The 24,445-nt window shown below is 38.3% G+C and overlaps 1 protein-coding gene across 3 annotated transcripts; it reads right to left on the reverse strand.

The window, feature by feature from the left end:
- Positions 1-534: 534 nt before the first annotated feature.
- On the reverse strand, positions 535-23,445 carry slc37a1 (solute carrier family 37 member 1). Of its 3 annotated transcripts, none has more exons than XM_038294158.1 (21): positions 23,306-23,445; positions 20,346-20,566; positions 19,313-19,394; positions 17,603-17,729; positions 15,311-15,389; positions 13,252-13,387; positions 11,402-11,478; positions 11,127-11,293; positions 10,926-10,978; positions 10,770-10,844; positions 10,312-10,350; positions 9,035-9,157; positions 8,858-8,948; positions 8,250-8,312; positions 8,036-8,121; positions 7,809-7,857; positions 6,455-6,528; positions 6,278-6,356; positions 4,581-4,678; positions 3,746-3,810; positions 535-1,764 (listed from the first exon to the last, which is right to left on the reverse strand). In XM_038294158.1, exons 2-21 carry the CDS (start codon positions 20,399-20,401, stop codon positions 1,749-1,751), a joined length of 1,635 nt encoding a protein of 544 aa, XP_038150086.1. In that variant the 5' UTR covers positions 20,402-20,566; positions 23,306-23,445; the 3' UTR covers positions 535-1,748. The 3 variants fall into 3 exon arrangements, with proteins under 3 accessions (XP_038150086.1, XP_038150085.1, XP_038150084.1); XM_038294157.1 differs by lacking the exon at positions 10,312-10,350 and adding an exon at positions 21,170-21,230 and having other exon boundaries at positions 23,306-23,400; XM_038294156.1 differs by lacking the exon at positions 10,312-10,350.
- Between the last annotated feature and the right edge of the window lie 1,000 nt (positions 23,446-24,445).

Below are 24,445 nucleotides of genomic sequence, written 5' to 3' on the forward strand. Positions count from 1 at the left end.
GTGAATACTTATGTAAATGGGAATTCTTAGTTTATTTTTATTACATGTGTAACCTTAAAAGAACTTCTTCCATATTAAGATAATTCGGTGTTATATGTAGTTTGTAGGAAGGAAATTAATACAGTTAAACACAAGACTTTAACAAAAAACGTAGAACACGTGCAGCACTGTCAATAGTTTGTAGATGTATTGTATGAGATTTATTAATTAGATTTTCTTTTTTAGATTAATAATAGCATCTCTGAAGTGAATGACAGACAATTTTTCTGCACTCAGAATTTTTGTAAACATGATCTTTGACCAAGTAAGTCTTTGTCTGAATCAATTTACATGTTTATATGAAATGGTAGAAATCCATCTGATTCTGGTTCAGCAGGTGACTTGGCTCTGTGTCTCCAGTTTGTGTCTCCTGTGATACCAGGGGTGCTCTATTCTGACCCTGGGGGGCTGAGCTGACTTTCAAACGTCTCTATTGGTAGATCTGAGACGTTAGCAGTTCCTCTGCTGCCAACAAAGACCATCATAACACCAGAGTCCCAGAACAAACAAGTTTATTTATGTTTGCCAGAAATTCTCATTAATAATCATCTTTAGAAATTATACCTTTGTGATTTTCTTCCCGCACAACAAAAAATAAAGAAACAAAAAAATAATCTGCAATTGCTTCATACAAGGCACGCAACATTTCAAGTACTTAAGTCCTACACCATCACATAATAAATAAAAATGTGGTCTCCTTCTAAAAATGAAAAATATTTTCCAGGTGTTCAATAAATTAACATAAATGAACATAAATAATTAACTGATAAAATCAAAAATACCAAAAGATCTTTTCAGATTCAGAAATATTTAAGGAAAGGACTGATCATTTAAAAAAAATAACAATTAGAAAAAAAGGGAAAGTTGCAATTTAATTACAACGTGCATGTTGTTTAAAAAAAAAAAAAAAAAAAAAAAAAAAAAAAAGAACCTTACAGAAAAGCACAAGTAAATTAACCCATGAAGTTGGTAAAGCCAACCTTCTGATCCGGCAGGTACATTCACAATATGTCAGCCGTCTCCCCCCCACCACAAGGACAAACCACGGTCTTTTTAGCAGCTTAGAAAAATAGAGCTTTGGTTCCCTCATTACAAGGATAATAATAATCAGAAATAAACACAGATTAAGATCCATTCCAATCAGCCATTAAATGGATCCCATAAGCTCTTTGGTGTAGTAAGGCAAAGATGACTTCAAACCAGCAGCTTTATTTCATCCATCAGCTGCTGGAACATGCTAAACACGCTTTGCATGAAACAGGCACATCATGTAGAAACCAGCGAGGAGGAGCTTCTCCCAGGCATGCCGACATCAGACTTCTAGAGCTACAGGCTCACTTTACCAAATAGAAAACGTCAAGGCAGGTTGGCCCTTACTGACCAATTGGTGAATGTGTATACAGAGATGTCTGTGCTGCATCAAAATAGAATGACACAAAATAAAAAAAAAAGCATAAAATAAATGCCAGTGAGAGGGATGGAGCACTCAGTGGTCCGACTGGCAGGACATTACTTAAATATAAGGGCCCAAGTAGATTCAGACACAACTGAGATATACACCATAACCCCCTACCCCCCCCCAAAAAAAAAAAAACAGGACTGATTTACTGATTTTCTGCCTGAGCATCGGAAGGATTCACCTCCCCCTCACAGTTCTTATTGTGCTGCCATCAACTTTCAGAAGGGATTAGTAGTGGTGTAGCCAGTGTTCAGTGCTCCTTTAACCTGTGAAGAGGAGAAATATCCTTTAAATACATTTAAATTCACAAAAAATATGGTGATCTTTTTTTGAACTGACTGGAAGTCATGAAGGACAATCGTTTAGTGTTTAAAAAGGTTTGATACTTTGTTTTTTACATTCTGTTTTCTGTACTCACAGACTGCAATTAGATTCATGCTGTAAGCCTAAACGACAGTACTGAGACCCTTCCCTTCATAAGTGCTTTAATAGAGCTTTTAATTAAGATGAAAACTAAATATTCAGTTGTCTGCCTTTACACATATTTAGTAAGACCCTATTATTTAACAGGTTTAACATGTTTTCTTATCACTTCAAAGCTGTAAGGAAAGGCTTTCCACCTGGTTTGGGGCATTTATGGCAACCTAGGATCGAAGCACATTTGTAATGGAGAACAAAGTCTTTCTATATCTCTGCCCTAACTAAGCCAAACATGCATTCTGGCAGGTTAAGGTTAGAACTCAAAGCTCAAGTTCTGCCACATCAAACGTGCTGATCAATCTCTTGAAATGATATGAAATCTCTGCGTTTGCAGTGTGGCCTAATATTTGACTCTGAGGAAAGCGCCTGACCTCCGTGCTTGGATATCACATGACCTCCATGTTCTAACTGATTTGCTTTTTATTTTAGGCTGCTGGTGAAGATTCTCAGTCATCCAGGTCATAAAAAACAATCCACAGGACTTTGTTTTAAGTTTGAATGCGTTTCGCTTCCTTTTTTAATTCAAAATATCAGAATTAGCTTTGAGTTTGAAGCTTTATATAGTAGCCAAAAAATTTGTTTTGGCTTAGAAAACATGCAAATTGAACCAGAAGAATGCGTCGTCCTTTAAGAACGGGGAGTCGTTTTGGGTTATTTGGTAGCCTGCAACACCTGGTACTGGTATAAGCCTCTGAAAGGGGGCATTAGGGCAATTGTTGGCCTGGCTGCCCAGGCCCCTGATGGGGGTGGGGGGTTGAAGTAATAGCAGGAAAGAACCAACTCTATCACTGCATTGTATGTTTTTGAGAGCTGAAAAGCTTTTCTTCCAGGCTGTTTTCATAGTTCATAAAAAGGCTCATTCTTGACTATGGAATATTTAATAGAGAGAAAATTTCCCAGTTGGACTTCTGGCACAGGTGGCATTCAAGCCTACGACCATGCTGGAATTTCCTGCGCTCCTGAGAGTGAAGTATTCTTTCATAAATATTGCAAAGCTGTTGCTAAGGGGCTGAATGGACTGATATGATGAGGACATAAGGAAATAGACAGCATTAATAGACACATTTAAAGGATAGATTTCAGTCTATAGATTTGTCTTTCATCAAATCAAACCAACTCATAAGGGCTTCAGTTAGTATGTGTTATTATTTTGGAGTGAGAACCATTGAACTGAGGAATGTTTGTACTAAAATCGGGTTATTTGCCTGTCCTCACTTCCTATTTTCTAAACAGTTTAGGTTTATGATTAAGGTGTGAACTGAATTTAGGGTATGGTTAGGTATGCAATGGTTATGGTTAGGTTTAGGGTTATTGTCAGGGTTGGGGCATAGAAAGGGCTTAAAATGATTGAAAGTAAACGCAAAACACTATTTATAGCAAGACAACAGTTTGTGTGTGTTGCTAAATAGTTGCTACCTTGTAGGCGCAATATAAAATCAATTTCCAAGGAATTTTCAAGATTTTGTGGGACTTATAGGTACTTGTGGGCACCAATGACGTTCTCCTTGAGAAAAGGTTCTCCTCTTGGGTTGGTGGGTAGGTTTAGGACTAAGGTGTGAATTGTGTTTAGGTAAGATATGCACTGGAAATGGTTAGAGTCTGGATTAGGCCATAGAAAGAAAATGGAAATGAATGGAAGTCAATGGAAAGTAGCCGTAAGGATATATAACTCGCTCTCTTGTGTGTGAAATTTCCATTTCACACACAAGAGAGCGAGTTATTTCTTGTTATCCTGAGGGGCCTGATGTTAAAAGAAAATTGACTCACTCCATAGCAGAGACTGGATGAGATTTAGATGAGGACAGCTCCTTCGTCACCAGCCGTAACAAAAGCTTTAAAACAAAGTAGATAAAACACATTTCACAAACACAGCAGAAAGTTATGCAGCAGAAGAAAATTAAAAGCACAAAAAATATCTCATTATCTGACATGAGAGAAATTTTCATTTCCTATTGAGCTTATTATTGGTAGCCTTGAATTATGTATTTCTAATTTTCCAACAAAGCATTAAGAAAAAAAAATACTTTATTTCCTGTAACTGTAATTTCCTACAACTACATACAATACCAATTAATGATGCTGCCTAAAATGAAAATCTCAAGACCATTTTTTTTTCTTTTTTTTCCCCCCCAGATTGTTGTAAACAAATTAGAATTGACAGAAATTATTTTTTTTTATTTGCTTTAATTTTAACTGTCTCTTCTAGAAGACAATTTGAATTCAATAAGAGAAAGAAAATCCAAGCTGTAGAACATGCAGCAGGTCCTGTCACATTATGCAATGACCACAGAACACATAATGGTTTATAGCCAGTAGCATTACGCAATCAGCTAGTTAATCAGTTATATGCACACATAAAAGTAACCTCACTCTTTAAGATCATTTTCTGCAAGTCAAAAAATTAGACACACAAACCTGGCAACAAACCTGATCAGTTAAAAGATCAGTTAATAAACAACCTGTAGTTGATCACATTATAATAAACAACTAAAGACCAAAACAAGTATTCATTGGTTGTTCCACAGCCTGTTTCTTTCATACAGGAATTATGAAAGGTGTATAACAACAATCACTCAAAACTAGAAACAAAATATGACCTCACCAACAAGGCCAGGAAGTCCGCTGTCATCAGCATGTAGAAGACCTGATCCCAGCCGCCTGCAGATAACAGGCCAGCCAGCAGGGGGCCCAGAGCTGCACCTATCATCACAAATACAGAAAAGATCATTCCTTTGGGTTTAACATTGATTAAAACATTTACTTTTAAGACATACGTAGAGCTTTCACTGAAGACCTAGCTGCCCTTCCTGTAAGGCAGTTGACATTTAGGTATATTGTTCTGCTTCATTCCTTCCCGGGTGACAGTGGTAGTCAAAATGCAGCAAAGCCTGTTTCTATTCTGTCTCTGTGGAGGTCGAGCTCTAACTGGGTGTCTCTGGTATAAATATAGCATACTAGGCAACACTGAGTTCTCATACTCTTCTTAGCATGTCTCTGCCCCACCTTGGGGCTTAATTTTTCTGTAAATACCTGTTTCAGCTCTTACAGTCTTTTCTGCAGGTCTAATGATTCTTTTTACTGATGGTCATACGGCCTTAAACTTCACTGGCAGGGTGCAGCCTTTTGTCTCTAAGGCTGCGGTTTAAAATGAACCTTAATGTTGAAGCAGATGTCCTTTTTTCCAGTAATTTTGCTTCAGTTAGTGAAACCTCAGGTGTTGTTGGTTCCTCCTTTTATTTCCTTGCAGGCATTTTATTTAGGGCCACTGTTCTATCATCTATTGTGCAATCTATGCATGCAACATATAAACATAGTTCAGTTGTTTGTCTCTCAGAATTGAGTCTAAGTTGTGTTGCTAATTAGTGGCTAATCTCTCTAACTCAGATTTGTTTTGTTTTCAATATCCAAGTGGAAAATAGGAAGACAGGCTGGTAAAAGTAGGACGGTTGCTGTGGTTACAGCTGTTACTATTGTTACCACAGTTCTCGTCTTGTTGAAGACGAGAACTGTGGGACACAGGGGAAGCAGGCCTTGGGCATGAATGCAGGGAGGATCCATTACACTCACCTTCCTGCGGATGAAGTCTAGAGGAACTGACTGTTTCTTCCTGTGAACCCCCTTTTATACAAAAATGCTGCCAATGCGCCATTAAAAGGTAGCTCTAAGTTAGAAACACGTTCAGCGGTCGTCTGGAACACGTCAAATACCTTTGATATGTGTTGGAGATAAGTTCTTGATAAGTTATGCACAAGTTACTCATAGGTTTTTGGATAAGCTAAAGGGCACGACTTCTGAGTAACTTACACTTAACATATGTCAACGATCAGATAACTTACCTGTAACGTATGGCATCATACGTTACAGGTAGGTCAAGATATTTTGAGCATGACGTACTTGCCGTATGTCGATGTGTGCCAGCGTGTTTCAGCGTGCTTATAACTTACACAAGACATTCCCATAACTTATCCAACATATGCCAGCGTTTTTGCCAGATTTTTTTGTACGTCAGGCATGAACTGGTCTAAACGGTCAAGGTTTGACAGAGGCTTGAACATTAAACATGTGCAGCTGCAGTCTCTAGCTCTCATACCGCTTCACGCTAAGATGGATGTACCAATGATATGCGCTATGGCTAAAGTGCTAAGTTTAAGCCAACTAGCATGTTGGCTTCTTCACTGTATTCGATCTAGATGCATGACTTTTACTTTTTAAATCAGTCTCAGATCAAATGAACCACTGATGTCTTGCTTGTCTAGGTGGGAAATAAACTTCATCAAAGAGAAACCAAGTGGCACTGACCTACGGATCCTGTCCCATCAATGATGGCGGTAACGGTGGACAGAGCTCTGGAGTTGCCTTTCAGGCTTTTATGGGTTCCCTGTTAGCAAAGATGCATAAAGACAGAATAATATAGGGTTGTTTATATATGACAGAAAACGGATTTAGAAAAAAAGGGTTTGGTTTTTAAATGTTTACCAGATCTGCTGACACTGCAGTTGTAATGAGGGCATATGGTCCATTTACCAGCGCCCCACTCACCAACAGCATTCCTGCGGAACACAGAACCAGTCAAACTTCTGTTCCTAAACTTTGCCTTTCTAACCACAGACAGCTTAACTATGGGTTTCCCATTAAACCTTTACTTCAACTGAGCTGCAAGCTGTATTAAGGACTCATTTAAGAACACAGATATTAAAATTGATTTTTTTTCCCCCTATCATTACAAACCGAGGATATCCAGTGGGAAAAGCAGTCTTAATGTTTTTCACAAACATTTATGACAAGAATGCTTAAGAAGTCTTTCCTGATTTTATCTATATTAATGCAGTTAAGTTAGCATTCACGTAGAAAAAGAAAAATAGTATCAAATTTTACGTTTCCGTAAAGCCAGTCTGGAATGCAACACTTAATTAAGCTCATAATTCAGTTTCATCTATGAAACTTATCTAGCTTCTCTTTTAACCAAATCTTTGTCAATGTTTGCCAGAGTTTTATAGCTTGGGTAGAACTGGTCAAACATGAGACAATTTGAAGGTTTTCATAACAAAATTTAATGAATTATTACCTCTGCCAAGGAGGTAATATGTTTTGTTACTGTCTATGGAGGGATTTCATGAAATTTTTATCAAAGTTGTTTTACATGCCAAGGACAAACCATTACATTTTGATCCAGATCATAAACTGGATACAGATATGTTTTAAAAGATTCTCTAAGATTATCAGATTTGGCAGAATAAGCAGTTCCCCACTAAGCCAGAGCAGCAGTGCCAATTAACAGCCTCAACATCGGACTCAAAAAGTCTAGAGGTATTTTAAGGAGAACAAAAACAGAAGAAAATGGAATGTTGTTGGTCTGTTAGAAATTATCAATTGAAAACTTATGAACAGGTTTTATGCACCCTTTTATCAGTTGCCAAGGAAAGACTAATTTAAATTTAGTAAGGATCTATATCATGCGCGAGTTTTAGCTATGGGGCAAAATGTGCAGCTTGGCGGAGGTTGCACTCTCCAAGTGCTTTCCTAGTTATTGTTGCAATGATGACGCTGGAGCAGACCTGATATTTTACCAATTGTCTCCCTGTTTTCTAAACCTATTTGACCTGCTCTGTTGCTGCATCTCAGGCGGTGTTTGATGCTTCTGTGATTCATGACCTAAAAAGCAACAAACCCATCGTCAAATTTTCCTTCCCATGGTGTTTTCTCTATTAGTTTCAAAGCATATAGAAAACAAAAGCCTCACACTAAGATATATGTAGAAAATCAAGGGTATGGCTTTCAAATAACTACCGGGAACAAAGAAATCTAATAAAAGCAGATGGCTGCTCCTTACCAACAGTTGGACCCAGACCAAACTGGCTGATCATTGAGAAGCCATAGAGCTGTGGACCAGAAAACCAACATTAGAGAGGAGGGCAGCATGATGTCTTTCACTGAGAATAAACAATCTAAAGCATGTTGCTTTGCACTGCTCGATGAAACAAAGTTTATTTTAAAAATTAACAGCTGAAGGAAAATACTGCAGCAAAATACAAAAAACCGCAAGACATGGCAGCTTACCGTAGGAGCAGCCAGCAGCAGCATGACAGCACATGTGGTGGCTCTCTTCCCCAGTTTATCAGAGATGAGTCCTGCCAAAATCCCTCCTATACGTAAATGTAGCACATAAACACAGCCGTCATTCCACTAGGAATACTTTCACCTATTTGTTTTAATGTTCATGCAGGAAAGAGAGAAACAACAGCAGGGAATATAAAAATAAAAAGTCACTGACCAACAATTCCTCCAACATCAAACAAGGTGGACAGATCTCCAGCTCTCTTTGCATCCAGGTGAGCTGAACAGGGAACACAGCAGAATAAACAGGTTCCAGTTTGGTTACTTCATAAATGCTTTATTTGTCTTTCTTCATAAATAAAAAGGACTAATAGAGATAGATTTGATCCATCAGGCTTATATTTCACAGAATGGGAATCCACGATGCTGGGCTATTTCCTCAACTTTAAGGTAGATCAGTTTTAATCTTTAGGTTATTAAATAAAAGAGTCTTTACAGCAAGTATAGAGTACGCCTGAGGAGGGAACCAGAACCACCGTCTATGCTCTGTAGCAGGAGAAGCGCCCTCCGTTAGTAGAGAAGCAAAAATTCAGAGCTTTAGTGGATTGAGCCACAGCAAAAGAAGGATGTAAGGAGACATCTGACTGCCTGCAATGAGCACACGCACCCTGACGGCTCACTCAGTATTTATATTGCAAACCATTTGGGAGAACAGTGTCTCCATTTAGGTGAGCTTGCAGACATGAAGCATTAGCGAAGAAAATTGAAACAGTTAATCATTTCCAGAGAAGCCTAGCAAACAAGGTTCCCAAGTCTGCTACTCACCTGCTTTCGTGATGTAGAGGGGCAGCCAGAAAAGAAAGGTATAACTGACCAGTTTGGCAAAGAGGAGGCACAGAGAAAACTCCACCACTCCCTGCAGGAGCAAACAAGTTAGATGATGACATGTTTTTAACCCTAGCACTCAGTAATGACTAATTTAGCCAATTATGTGTGACTGACAGGTATTCGCAGTGCTCCCATGAAGCTGATGGCAGACGGCTCCGACTCACTCTTCACTACCACAACAGGCTGCGCAGGGACACAGACGGAGTCCCGGGGTAGCAGCAGCTCCGTGTCATAGCTCTGCGTCAGGGTAGAGAGAGGACACATCAGGCACTGCAGGAGGAAATGAGCCGCTACTAAGCTACAGACGGGAAAAGATGATGATTAACGGCCAAAAATCCCCCAGAAGAACAACTAACAATATCTGGACCCAAAGTCATTGCAGGATTTTAAAATGTTGCAGGAACATGTACTGGTCGTGTTGGTAAAGTGATATTTACCTTAAATTTTATGGATAGCTGAGGATAATCAAGTCCAAATGAATGTCTACAATTGAACTGTGATTAAAGAATGATTAAAAGATTTTTAAAAATAGTCCCAGATTATGTTCGATCTCTTCATTCTAGAAGAATAAATTAAAGCAAATCTTAAGAAAATCATTAGAAATCAGCAGCAAAGCATAACCCTGGTCTCCACTGAGATTCACAGACAAAAGAAGAACCTACTGATTAGACTTCCTGTCTAAATGTGAGGTAAATCCTAGGGTCCCACCTCTGAAATATCTCAGAGGAAACTGAAGGAAGTGGTGGAACATACTGTACAGTACCAAGCAGCAAAGCTCCACCATGATGTGGGTGGTGGGCTTATCACCTCAGCCAGTTCTGCAGTGAACAGACTACAATACTTTGCTGCCAACAAGGGTTCCTCTGTTTATGAATGGAACAAAGCCGGCAGTTGGGACGCATTGGTCCGGTCCATTATGGCTCCACAAGGATCCCAAACATGGCGGTGAGTCTCAATCAACAGGTCTAATGGTTTAGTTTGCCCTCTGGTGGTGCCCTTAATTATCACAGAAGAAGTAAACTGGTCCCAAATACCTAAACTATCACAACTTACCTTTGTGATGTTTTTGGAAAAACAAATCACAAGTTACCAAAAAACTAAGCCCCCTAATAGAAAAAACAAATGGCTACTGAGATTAGAAAATGATGAAAAAAAGACAGAAGGCAAAAGAAAATCACAGTGGGTGAAAATCTAAGGGAGCTAACCCTGCCCAAGGATTTCCCAGAAACCTCGAGGCTGAATCCAAATGTTGCCTGGATCACATGAACCTTATTTATCACATCTGGACAGCTGAGTTATTCAGAGCCAAATTCCAGAATTTGTAAAATTGTGACCATAAAGACTCTCATTTAGACCCAGCCTAAGAGACTCTGAACACTGAAAGAACTGACCTTCCTATTCAGAAGACTTTCCTTCAGATAGCTGTAGGCCTACAACAGAACATGGAGGAAACAGTGTTTTTGCATCATTTAAAAAATTAAACAGCCTTTACTGTATGTTTTCACTTCATCACAGCATTGCATGTCTCCTCGCAATGTGGAACAGACTCATCAGCTCAGAACCTTTTAGTTGGGTTTATTTCACCTGTCCTGCAGTTTTTAAGAGGACATTCAGGAAGAAAAAATTAAAAAGTACTAATTACATCAATTAGCTGGACTTCTGTCAATCCTTGCAGGACCTTAGTGTATCATTTTTATTAGATGCTCTCTGCAAAATAAATGTTTAGTCGGACCTCACTTCTGTAGTAAAAAATTATACAGTAAATGTTGAATATATCATGACTTTGTCGATGTCAGGGTTTCACAAGGACATACCATACCGCCTCTGAAGTAATAACAGTGATGCACACCTGTGTTTTGTTGTCCTTGTACTGCAGGTAAACCTTTGAATGTCCATTTGCTCCATTCCAGCTTTTGGCTGAAACCTGAAAAAGTTATTTATTACTTAAAATGGATAAAAACACATAAGGAGACTGAAAGAAAAAAAATAATAATTCTTTACTTACACCATTTCCAGGACAAAGGTTCTGAGCATAAACACCTTTTAAGTCATTGGGATCTACAGAGGGAAAAACACTGAATGAGGAAGGTTGAAATGCTCAACACGTTAACATTGCATGTCCAACCTAAACTGGCAGAAGTTTAAAAACCAAAGGTAGACCACATTTCTAAAGAGCAACGCTACATGTATACAAACAAGTACTTACGTTCAATAAGAAAAAGGAAACAAATCACTCCCATGGCTGCAATGATGAGGCCAGGTATAATGAAGGAGAGGCCCCAGTTAGATGAGACCCAGTACCCAGCGATTAGAGAACCCAGGATGTTTCCCACTGAGGTGTGTGAGTTCCAAAGCCCCATGATGAGCCCACGCCTGCCAAAAACATCACAAAGGTCCAATATTAACCATTTAAGATGTAAACACATATGCCATCAGCCCATTTAGCTCCACCCATCTTTACTTCTATTTATTCCATCTTACCTTCCTTTTCCAAACCAGTTGCCAATACAGGTCACTACACTGGGCCAGCCAGTGGTTTGAACAAGCCCGTTGGCCACCTATAACAAAACAAAAAGGTTTTATGTTTATTTTAGCAAGTTGCTTTAGCGACCTTTATGTGCATCAGTCAAATCTGCGACATCAACATAAGGAAATGCAAAACCAATGTTTGTTTGGATTTGGTATCTAATAACAACCACCTCATTTTGGGAAATTCTATTTTGCATACGCTGACGGAACAGCAAATAACTTAGGAACTGTAAGCCAAAATCACGTGTGCAATACATTATTTGACAGCTAACACCCTCTAGTTTCTGAATATATAAATGAAAATTCAAATATGACTCAAAGTAGTTTTTTTATTCTCAAAAATGATAGGTCTTTTATGAATAGCAGTAATGAAGACATGCCTGCGAAAAAGCCAAGTCTTGTTGTATTTCATTTGTTATACGTCATGTCAACCGCAAATGCAGAAAATTTCAGATCTCTAGCTACAACAGTTCTAGAGCTGTGGGGCTCTGTTGGTGTCACCAGCGTCTCCAAAAATCTCTAAATGTGCCAAATGCTATTTGACCCATTGAATAACACTGAAGAATGTTGATGGCCATAAATATTTATGAAGCAAGTATTTCCCACTTTTTTTCAGAATCAGTGTATAAAACAATATATAGAATTGTACACTTATAATAACATAAAAATCTATAAAAGATAGTGAAACTGCTGCTTTTCAAGCTAAAACAAGCCCAGCTGCCTTTTCTAAGCTGTATTTTTTTCCAGCCTTAGGCATTGTAATAAAAAATAAAATTGTAATAAAAAAATCAGTGTCCAAACTTAAAAAAAATAGGGCCGCTGTCATCACTCAGCTTGGAGCTAAGCGTATTGATCCAGCAGCAGCTGTGTGTTCGACTGTTACGGCAAAACGGGGTCTGCCTTTTTCTAAAGTCGCCATGTGTAGGCTTGTTTGAAACCTGATTTCATTAGCTACAAAGCCCAACAGCCAACGTGTTCTTAGCCAATAATAGCAGGACTCTATGAGGTGCAATATGGCGTTATTCGGTGATTCACTGGCTGACAGGAAGTGACCGGAAGTGAGATTTCAGTGACTGTATCTGACTAAAATCACGTCATAAAAAGATGCGGACACCTTTGTCTTGTATTTAAGAGGAAAATGTAAATAACCATATCAAACATGGTTAACAACCGAGGAAATAAGTAGTAGGAAGTAAATATTAGCAAGATACAGAGCATTAGCTATGACCAGCTAACTTTTCTGAAGTCAACAACAGATGTTATGAGCGATTTTCTCATCATGGAATATTTTTATTACGAATATGCTGGATTACTTTTAATCTGTGGATCCTTACGGGTGAATGGAGTATAAAGAATTGAAGATTGGATTTATAAAACTCCTTCTGGATGCCTTCAAAAGTATGTAGTTGTGGCTGCTTTGTTTGTTTATATTTTGACATGCTGCAATATCTGTGTTAAATGTGCTTTGGTGCTTGTAGTGTCCATAAAATGAACTTGGGGATTGAATTGTGGAGAATCTAAACTTTCCAACGAACATGTTTATATTGGTAAAGATTTTACCAGTGGAATTTTCATACATTCTGAGTTATTCACAAACAAACATAAGCTAAGGTACTAGGGAGCAGCAGTGAAGCAGACTGTGGGCTGTTCCTCTGACTATAGACGCTTACTCTGTACTCAAACCATCTTAAGAACCTCTGACCACAGTGTCCAAGTAGCCACATAGATGACACGCTCCGCTCTGACACTGGTGAAGGAAGTCAAAGGGTCATTAAACATTAAAACATTTACACGGGTCTCACCTGAACAAATATGTAGAAACCCAGGCTGTGGATGTTGTAGATGTAGCCGAGGCCAAACAGGCAGGTGAAAAGCCCACTGGCCAGCATTCCCACTGTGAGATACAGCCGGATAGGTAGGCGCTCCCCAATGATGCCACTGCACGGGGGGGGTACAGCAAAGATATATTAGGGTCACATTCATTTATGTTCTGAAAGCTTGATTCACAGCTTTCATTGAGAAGATTTCTGCTGCTGCTGTTGGAACAGTTTTCTTTAGGAGTAAAACAGAACTAAGGATAACACCCACTCCTTTAGTCCTAGTTTGAAGCTGGTATGTGTTTGATGGAGGAGTCAGATGTTCTTCTAATGTTTCTTTATTGAAGTGAACTTAAAAAAAAACTGGGATATGAAGATTTTACAGATTTTCTTTGTTTTTTCTCAAACAAAAGTTTTATGTTTCTTTCATATGACATTAAAGTTCAAAATAGTTTTTTATATTAAAGTTTATCATTAACAGTTAACCCTGACCTGAAGCTGTTATCTTAATAAGGCAAATATGTCCAATCTCAAGGGCACAAGAGCTGTTAAAGGACATTTCTCAAGGTGCTGCATATTTTTTCACTTCTAGATTCCACTGTTTAATCCTGATTTTGTATCCACTGGACAGAGGTAATAATATACAGGCTTATGTTTAAGTAATGCATATCATTAAATCACAAAGAAAATGTAAAAATATCAGTTATAGGTTTATTAAAAAGAAATAATGATGAAATAAAATAATAATAGACCTGTTCTAGTTCAGGTCCAAAAATGAAAAAGAAAAACCAAAACTGTTCCAACTGGGAGCCTGTATGTTTATATTTCCAAAATATTATTTATCATATTTAGGAAAATTAACTTGGTAAACAATTAAGTTGTAACCATGCTTTCTCTTATCTCAAGAATCACGGATATAAAAGGTCATAGGATGGCGGTGTGCCGCTCCAGACCGTCAGAGAATCAGTAGAGACAACTGAAGCTTTCAGTTTACTAGCAGCAGCGAAGAAGAACCATAAAGCTTTTAGAGACTCTTTAAAGATGAGTGTGTAAAAAAACAAAAACCTCTGGAGATGTGTGAAAACCCGGTAACCAGTTGGAGAAAATGTCTCAGTGCATGTCACGATTTAATAAAGAATCAAAAACTAATTTCACTCCTTTACATGTAAACTAATTTGTTACTTTTATTTTTTACCCCTTTTCTGAAGTGTTTAAAAATCTACATCTCTGTATTCAGTAAAACTTCCATAAGAATAAATGTTTAGAGGAGGATGTTTATTTTTTGGGTGGATCACCAAAATGGACTGGCAACCTGTCCAGGGTGTAGCCAGCCTCACGCCTGTAGACAGCTGGAGATAGACCCCATCACCCCTCTTGACGCCAGGAGGGTTAAGCGTGACGAAACTTATTATTGATGGATCACCAAAATAAGTGGTCCTCCTAACTGTCAATCATTCTAGCGATATGTTTACTTAGTCTGACATAAAGGAAAATTTGCAAATCTTCTTTTGGAAAGTAAGCTTGTATGAGCGATGCAAACAGCCACTTTTAAAAAGAGCGTGCATGAGGACAAATAGGTTGGTGCATGCTTCCACACATGTTTAATGGTGGAGAGGGCGGGTCTTTTAAAAAATTAGCAAAAATCCTCCATTATACCTTTAAAAAAACAGTTCAGAAAAGGCTCCAATTCTATTTTCCCAACTCTAAAAATCTAACATTTAATTCAATTCAATTTAGTTTATTTATATAACGACATCATCTCAAGGCAATACTAGGAAAACCAGCTGATTGCATCGACTCATTGACTCTTCAGCAATCCATCAGAGCAAGCATGCTTGTAGTGACAGCGGAGACGAAAACTCTATTTTAACAAGAAGAAACCTCCAGCAGAACCAGGCTCTGTGTGAGCGGCCATCTGCTGAGGCCGACTGGGGTTCAAGGAGACATAAGCAGAGATGAACACTGCTGTTCTCTGTTCATAATCGACTGAATCAATGTAAATTTTTCTATTTGAAAACAAGTTTGGCTCACGCCGATGTCTCACCTGAGATACATCCCGATGGCATAGGCACAGAGGAAGGAGTAGTCCATGGCTCCTAACAGCTGTTTGTAGTTGCTTTTATCTGCAATTCAAACAATCATTGTTAAACCAGAATCAGGAAGCAATCAGTTACTGAATTCAGAAACACTCTTTCCAACAGGGCTGCACACTAGGGTTGTCAAAAGTATCGAAACTCAAAAAAGTATCGATACTGAAATGTTGTATCCGGATACAATACTCGTTTTTAAAAGTATCGATACAGTGCCGTCACCAGTGGCACCTAAGCAGTCATTCATCTAAAGTGCAGAATAGAGGACAATGCACTTTCTGAACACTGTGTGATTGAATAATTCTGTCTCTTTTCAGTTTCAGACTTTGTTTTTGTAACAGGTGCAGCTGCTGAAAATTATTTTTGTTTCTTAACTGGTTTGGCTAGTGTCATTGTTATGTGTGCAAAGCATAGCCAAGGAAGGTACACTTAATTTGAATTTTCTAAGTTTTTTATCAAGCTTGCTTAATATTATGCACAGCATACAACCTTTATTGTGTTTATTTATTGTATTTTATTTATTGATGAAAATATTTCAGTAGACTTTTGGAGTCTTTGTTTTTATCCTTGTGGTATCGAAAATGGTATCGAGTATCGAATATTTTCCTTAGTATCGGTATCGAGTTGAAAAGTTTAGTATCGTGACAACCCTACTGCACACATGTGTCTGCTGACACATTTAAGGGAAGAATACACCGAATCCGATTATGCGCCCGATCCGACAGAAAATCGTGTCGTGGCGTTTAGCGCTCATTAAAAATCAATAGGGACACCTGACACGATTTTCAGCAAGAGGGCCTGCGCAGCTCCGACAGACATAGACTCCAGGTCTACTTTATGCAGCAATCCAGCAGCAATTTCATGGGTCTAACAGAAATAGAGATACGGTTACAAAGTAAAATGCATCCGCTTTGGGGGACAATCCAAAATAAAATCAGTCAAGCATACAGTCATTGGAACAGTCCGGTTCGGAGTCGCACATCGCGTATATAGCAACCGGGACAAACTAGTACAAAAACAATCAATGAAATATATTAAAAAAAAAAAAGAAAACTTAACCCATGAAAGCAGTTCAGGAGGATAGAAAACAGATATATCCTCACAAAAAAAAAATTCTTAATTACCAGGTGCAGACAGCGCAGGTAAGGGAAGTGCATCACTTTCCCCTCAGAACTTCCATAAACTTCACAGATCTCACTTTGAAAAATCCCCTTTCTGCCTCAGTCAGCATATAAACTGTCCTACAGTGTTTATTGCTGTGGTTTGTTTTTTTTTTAGACGTAAATCTCGTGTTTTTAATATAGGCATATAAACATTCTTTATCTGTTCTGGTTTGAGATGCTGCACAGACTTTTTACTGTACAATTGGGGCTTTCTTTTTATAGCTGCACCAGTGGCTCTTTATCTTTTTTTATGTATTTTGCATAACTTTACATAATCTGTCCAAGTCAAATGTGTGAAACTGTTGTAATTTGTGTGAAACAGAGACAAAAGTGAAAACATAGATCTGCTCACCCTCCCTCTCTATGCGAAGTCAGTGTGACATGGACAGAAATCGGTTCAGACTAAAAAGTCATACGCAACCGGTGTGTTTAAGCCTTTAGTGTCAATAACCTTCAGAACAAAAGCACAACTGTTCTACACAAACTGCTGGAGAGCTTCCAAATATTGACTGCTCTTTATTGCTGTAGCAACAGGTTAAACAACAGGTTTTATGGATTCAACAAGTTCAAGTACAGCGATCTACCTTTTTCCCAGTGTGCTTTCAGTAAGACATTCTAGTAGCAGGATGCTTCTAAAGCAGAACACCTGGATCTCTTCTGATTTCAAAACTGTCTAAACAGGTTTACTGGACATCAGAATAATGAGACAGAAGATATAAAGTGTTTACATTAATAAATGTCCTGGGTCTCTTAAGTGTCGTCTCAGTTTACGGACAGCCTTTGTAACCACAATGGGAAAGAGTGCTTCGGCTCAAAGCCAAGTGAAACATATCACAGAAGCTTTAAAGCTGAAACACCTCATAAAATTTGACAGATTGAAGTGTCTTTTTTCTAAGATAAGACAAATAAAATAAACAACATTGCCTCTGATAAAAGGAGCTTAATCTGACCAGACCAGAGGGTGGAAAACATCCATCACATATAGAAATAAAAGTAAAGAAAATCAGCCTTTACTCAGACACATGCATTTCTCAATATAAATCCCTAAATAAAGCCTTTTCATAGAATTGAGCAGATAAATACCAAAAGGTTTCCAGCCGCACTCATTATCTGTGTGGAGTGAAGGGAGAGGGGCTTCCCGGCCCCCACTTCTGCCCAAAGCGACAGAGGCCAGTTCACTGGCAGATGAGCAGTTCCTATGAAGCTCGCTCTGTTAGGGGGAGAAAAACAACACAAATTAAAAAACTGTAAATACCATGAACACCTGTGTAAAGCCCAGCTCCACACCAATGCCATTTATCTTTATAGGTTTTCCATTGGATAAAGAGCTGCTGTAGCTGCATGGTCATGATGTCAGTCTTCTCATGTTATCAGGCAAAAATGTTAAATGACAGCCTTCAAAACAATAAACAGATTTGATATGTTTCAAATTGTTCAAAGAGAATTAAAACTGACTCTACATAAAACCCTCTACTTGTCTAAAAAGAAATATGAGCTAGACCAGAACCAGAACAGACGCCTGTTCATCAAGTAATCAAAGGTTATGACTATGAGCATTGAACGGTCCAAATCTTTGCACGAATCACATTTACATCATTTTATTCAGGCATTCACATGAACAAGCCCACCTGATGGCAAAGACAGAAGAGCTGCTCTGAGGCCAGGATGGGTGGGCTGAACAGCGGGCCCTCTCAGGAGGATCCTGCTTCAAGCGGTTACTTCAGCTTTTTAAAAGACCAGTCCAAAATTTAATATGATCCAGTAAAATGATAGGACTGGCATAAAATCAAATGCAAACAGCGTAAAAATAATACAACAAGCCGGTCCCATCTAGGCGTAATCCGAGACAATGACACATGAAGTGTGCTCCTGATGTCCAGTCTGCTCCGTAGCTTTGTTTTGGTCGCTGTAACCGCAAAAGATGCCGCTTCACAAAGATAGGATGTTATAGATAGAATGAGTCTTGAACTGAATTAACCTGTGTCAAGAGGCACAGATGCACCGACTGATGTAATTTGGAGAGAATACCGTAATTTTTTTTATATTTTTCAAAATAAAACATCAGTCAGACTCTGATCGTCGATAAATTATATATATACATTTAAATATACTTTTTTCTGTGCGGCTCGATACCAGATGACCGACGGACCGGCCCGGTGGTTGGGGACCGCTGCTCTAATGAGACCTGAACTCTAATCTGGAAAGTTCAGATTGCTTACAGCTTTACTTGAATGACAAGAAGATCCTGGAAATGTTCCCTGAGCAACAAAATGAAGGAGGTCTGAAGCGATGCTCTAAAAAATGTCAGACAAAGGACTCACTCCAGGAGAATAATGTCCCTCTTTTAAATGATCCTGAAAGTCCTCTTGATCTAAATCCCCCTGAAAGAGTTCAGTGTTCATTGAAAATTCATAGAAACTTATCGGAATGTAAGTTACAGAGGTAAGTTGAGCTAAAACATCATTGGTAAAAAATAAAGAGATAAAGCATGATTGTTCACAATGAAAAATAAAACTGCGATTCAATGATCTTTCCACTCAGGAACCTGTATTAAAAATGACTGTTTATGCTCTTCATTTGGATACACAGATTAAACGGCAAAATATATTTGCAGTTAAACCTAATCATGCCTCCATGTGGGCATGGCCTCACTTTTCTTCTGGCTTTGGATGATGAGTTTACATGAGGAGCATGTCTGAGGACAGCAGCTCAGGGGCAGTGAGGTGTGGCTGTCTTCAGTCAGGAAGGAGATTAAAACAACATCTACAGTATGTATAAATTCACAAATATCACCTTTACTATGCTGATGGGTTTCCTGGAGAGGTGGAAGCTAGTGTAGAGGAGGAAGGTGAGGATGAAGGTAAGAGCCCGATACCTGCAGGGAAAACACAACATAAAGGAGAGAGATGCTGTTAGCAGATCCAAATCCTCTTTTCTGATTGGTTCACATCACCAAAGCTAGAAGTGGTCATTTCTCAATATGTGTACTTGTGGGTTCTCATGTGCTTGTGAAATATCATCAGCCCCAGCACTGTTCCAATTTACAAGAACACAAGACCAAGAAATGACAGGGTCCCGGGATGTTGTTCTTAGCCCTTCCTCTTTACCAGGCATGCATCAGAGCAGACTTGTCCGTTCTAAATTGTCAGCTGACCCAGCATGCACTGCAGCGGCAGCAGCTTGCAGGGGAGCGCTCACCGAGCTCAGAGTATTGACTTAAAACTTCACTTTTCTGTTGCTTTTGTTCTATAAAAGTACATTTTAAGATAATTTTAGGCGAGAAAATTATACTTTTAGCTTCACTATATGGCACATTTTCTAAATTAAAAAAAAGTTCTGATGTTAAGAGGACCGTGGCAACCAGCGGAGCTCTGAGGCTAAATGCAGTCAGGGGTAACGGTAGCCCGTTCGCAGCAGCCCTCTCTCAGCATAGCCGTGTGTGAAGTACCGCTGGCTCAATGGTGTTTTTTTTTTTCCCAGCAAAGCTTTCATTTGATTCATGTTTATCTGACTGTGTTAATTGATATTCCCTCACTAAATTAAAACAAAGTCATAAATTATTATTATCAAGAGACTTTTAACAACAGGAGGTGAAATGCAGCTCCAGACTAGCTTTGAATGTGGTGATGTGACTAGTACGTTTCTGTTCCAGTTGACCCAGATTTATTCTGCATGCTCCTGTTTTCCCCCCAAGTTCATACTTTCCGTTGTTCCTGTCAAAAACATACTTGGTGAGAACACAAATCTAAACTCCTGTTGCTGCCTCTGCTACCTCTAGAAGTTTCACCAGGGGTTTCATTAAGACAGTGTCCTTGATGAGTCCTACCATTGGTCCCTGTTGAAGGACACCAGCAGCCGGATCCCAGGAGGAACAGGAGCCATGCTTGACCAAAGATGTGCCGATGTGGGAAGCAGCAGCTAAAATCAGCTCTGCATTCCAAATCAGACCATCAGCTTCAGAGAGACACAGGTCCGCTGTAGGAAGTCATCTTCATCTTACCGCAGACACGCAGGGACATGGAAGCGTAACAGAGACATGGCTGACACCTGAAGGTAGACATAGATGAGGCAGATGAAACAAAGGTAAGAAATCTGACAGAAGCCCAGAAATAATCTGAATATACAAAAAAATCTTAATATATATCAATACCAAAGGCTTTAAACACTTAGATATACAGTCTGAGCTCTTTAGCAGCACCAATCCTCAATAAAACCCAAAGAAGGAGGGCGATACTGCTAGTGCTTGGCGTTTACCCAGAACAGCTTTTTTGTTGTTGTTATTATTGTGATTGTTGTTTACTTTTAATAATCATCTTTTTCAGTATATAACCAGCATTTATTGGCAAGTACTGTTGGAGTATTTTGAAATGATAAAAGCTGCAATCAGTCTTCTTTAACCTTCAGTTACTGGGAAGTTCATCCAGGGCCTTAGTAAGAGGACTGAACTGACACCCGATTACTCCAGTATCATAAAGAACAGAATAAGAAATCCATTCATTGTCCAACAATTGGGAAATTCTAGCGTTTACGGCAGATGTAGAAAAAAATGGTAACACAAACGTGGACCTTAAAAAAATTTATAAAAATAACATAATAGTGAAGAGTTAAAAGATAAATAATAAAATACTGTACTGTAAAGTGTTTACATACTGTCACCCTGCAAATCACTGTCAAATATTGCAATCCAAGCCAACAGTATGGGATATCCAATCTTTAAACATAAGACGAGAGAAGTCAGAGTTAATTTTTTTATGCTACATTTTCTCTAAACACTGAACAGAAGAACAGTACACAGTAACCAGCTAATATGCTAAATGAAGCCTAATTTTCTCAGCCATGAAACACGGGATCCTAATTTGCATCCAATCTGACAAACAAATCCGGTCTTATGATGCCTGTGGCAATCAGAACACGTTGACATCAATTTGATGTGAATGATAACAAAATGCAAAATGAAATTGGTTAAATCATGACACAAACATTATGCTACTTCCCATTACAGATATATAGGGAAATAGAAATCTTTATTTCAAGTTGTCCAAGCAGTTAGTCAGATTTATAAATATTTTTCATATGAATAAGTATATTTTTTATTACTTTTATTATTTAGCATTTTTTATTCCCATTGTATCGATGATGGAGTTTGACATTTTAGTATCATTACAACCACGCCAGCCGACAGGAGGGAACAAAGGGGTCAATTGTCCCAGGCCCAGGACATAGGGGTCCCAAAATTGACACTCTAAACATTAAAACTACAGACAGAAGTAATTTTTTAGAAAATATTTGTGATACAAATATTTAATATTAGAGTAACTACATAAATATACATACATATATAAACACACACACACACATATATATATTTATATATGCATAGGTATATGGAATATATTTTCTTTAAATAAGGGGCCATTAGAACTCCTCACACCAAACATAAAATGGTTTGACCAGGACAACGGCGGGCTGCAACTTTTAAAGTTTGTTTCGCTGCAAACTATGAATGTCAGGTTTTCAGAAGTCCACTGCACAGATAAGAAAAGAGAAAAAGGGAAGATGATACCAAAGGCTTGAGGGATTTTATGAGTAAAGATTAAAAATAAATTGAGGAGGAGTCAGGAACTGGTCCAGGGACGGAATTGCAGAAGAATGATGCCTATACTGATGAAGATCTTCATTCATCCAGGTCATAGTCATTCCAAAAAAAAAAAAAAAAAGGTAAAAAACAATCCACTGGACCTTGTTTCCAAGTTTGAAGATGTTTCGCTTATTATCCAGGAAGCTTTTTGAATTTAAAAAGATTCCTGGATTCTTTTTTAACTTTTTTTGGAATGATGCCTATCAGAGCCAGGTAAGAATCAATGTGATTTTAAAGTATAGCATCTGTTAGTGTAAGGCAAAAAACACTTTTCCTTTTACACAGGAAGGAGCAATCAGCTAAGTGATCTTAGTTCTCGGTCATTCCTTTTGAGACAGCATGAAAAGTCAGCAAAACGATACAAAACATAGAGAGGAAAACAACAAAAAAGGGTTAAGAAAAGAGGAAAAAAACATAGAACTAATATTGTATGTCTATTCTATTAAAATTTCTGTATCTGTATAATGAGCTGTTTTATGTGTCGTCTTCTCAATTCAGGGGGGCCCATGTCTGTCTTTGCCTAGGGTTCCAGATTTCCTAAATCCGCCCCTGACTATACTAGTAATGATTTATATAAATACATCCAACAAAAATAGATAAATGTGGTAAATGAAGTTGGAGTTGATGTTACCTGCATGAATAATATAAAAAAAAAAAAAAAGAGAGAACTTGCATTGAATCGATGTTTAAATCTTAGAAGAGAAATGAGTCCGGATTTAAGCCCTGGAGCTCCGGGCTGACAGGTGCCGCGGGATGAAACCCTTCATGGAGATGAAATGAAAGTGGAACAGCAGCTTTTCTCCTCCTGTTACAATGTCCTGTCCACGTCGCGGTGTTTACAGAGGGAAGGACGTCTCAGATGTTCCTGCCTCGCGTGGAGCACAAAGCGACACGTCCCTGCTTTGTTATGTATAATGACCCATCTCTGAAATGGCCCAAACTGGCTTTAAATACAGAATGAATAGATAAAAATAAAACCGGTAGAAAATCTCTGAGTTCCTGCGTCAATCCTCAAAGAGATGTCGGCAATAATTAAGTTCAAAGTTTAAACAGCAGCTAGCTTAACCGCATCAATACGGACTGTTGGGATCGATGCTCTGCGTTCTGTCAAGAATTATTCACCACAACATTTCTACTGATCAACTTACCGATTACACCAAACCACGGACCTTTGTTCCGTCTGCGGAACACGGCAGCTTCTACTTCCTTGTTGAGTGAAAGCTAGCAACTGTCACCATCCAACCAACCTCTTTACACAGAGCCGCACTCAGCGACACACAACTGGTATGGCAAGCTCATTTAGCATTCTATACATTTTGTCCAAAGTACCCTACAGTACATTACTACGGAAGAGGATTAGGGCCACTGAAAAAAAAAAAAAGTTAACTGATTTTTAAATTTTATTTCAGTTTAACGTGGGAAAAAGACAGACACTTTAATCTCAGAATTCTGACTTTTTTTTCTCAGAATTCTGACTTTTTTATTGTCAGAATTCTGAGATTAAAGTCAGAATTCGGAGAAAAAAGTCAGAATTCTGAGATTAAAGTCAGAATTCTGAGATTAAAGTCAGAATTCTGAGATTAAAGTCAGAATTCTGACTTTCCCCCCATACTATACTGAAATAAAATAAAATAAAAAATCAGTTAACTTTTTTTCTTTTCAGTGGCCGTAATCCTCTTCCGTATTTTCCCATATCAAACTGAAATAAAATGTAGAATTCATTTAACTTTTCTTCTTTTTCAGTGGCCCTAATCCTCTTCCGTACATTTCAGGTTTTCTCTTATTAATAAACATTAAGGTGAACAAACTCAATCAATTGTCGGCATTTCAGATAATATAGATTGTCATTCCCAAGACAACAGTGATGCTCCAGAGATTTTTCTCTTAAGGGAGACAAAGCATTGAACTGAAGCCACCTTTGTAACTACATTTTAACGCAGAAAGGTGCAAACAAATCCGCTCACTACTCTTAAATCTGCAAAAGCCAGCAATGAGGTTGATCATAAATATTTGGTTTTTGGTTATTGAATTAATACACACATCTATAATGTATAGTGCAATGTTTAAACTGTTACAAATTCATCCCAGATTTGGTCAAACAAAAAGCATTGTAAATTCACCAGCGGCATATAATGAAATAGATGTAAGGTTGTTATTAATTCAATCATAATAAAAAAAAAAAAAATAACTATAAGTAATTAGATAAATAACATGCCTCAGATGAATTCATATTGTCTTTGTATTTTGTAGAAATTAAACAACACATTATAGATGAAATAGTATGGGTA

The sequence above is a fragment of the Cyprinodon tularosa genome, unplaced genomic scaffold (genome assembly GCF_016077235.1).
Source record: "Cyprinodon tularosa strain WSP-4 unplaced genomic scaffold, ASM1607723v1 ctg335, whole genome shotgun sequence".
Classification (NCBI taxonomy): domain Eukaryota; kingdom Metazoa; phylum Chordata; class Actinopteri; order Cyprinodontiformes; family Cyprinodontidae; genus Cyprinodon; species Cyprinodon tularosa.

Coding starts and splice junctions, on each gene's coding strand:
- slc37a1 (XM_038294158.1), bottom strand. CDS start 20,401: ATGGCTCCTGTTCCTCCTGGGATCCGGCTGCTGGTGTCCTTCAACAGG. Junction 13,388..15,310: donor GCCATCGGGATGTATCTCAG/GTGAGACATCGG, acceptor CCCCCCGTGCAG/TGGCATCATTGGGGAGCGCC. Junction 6,529..7,808: donor TGGTCTGGGTCCAACTGTTG/GTAAGGAGCAGC, acceptor TGTGTTCCGCAG/GAATGCTGTTGGTGAGTGGG.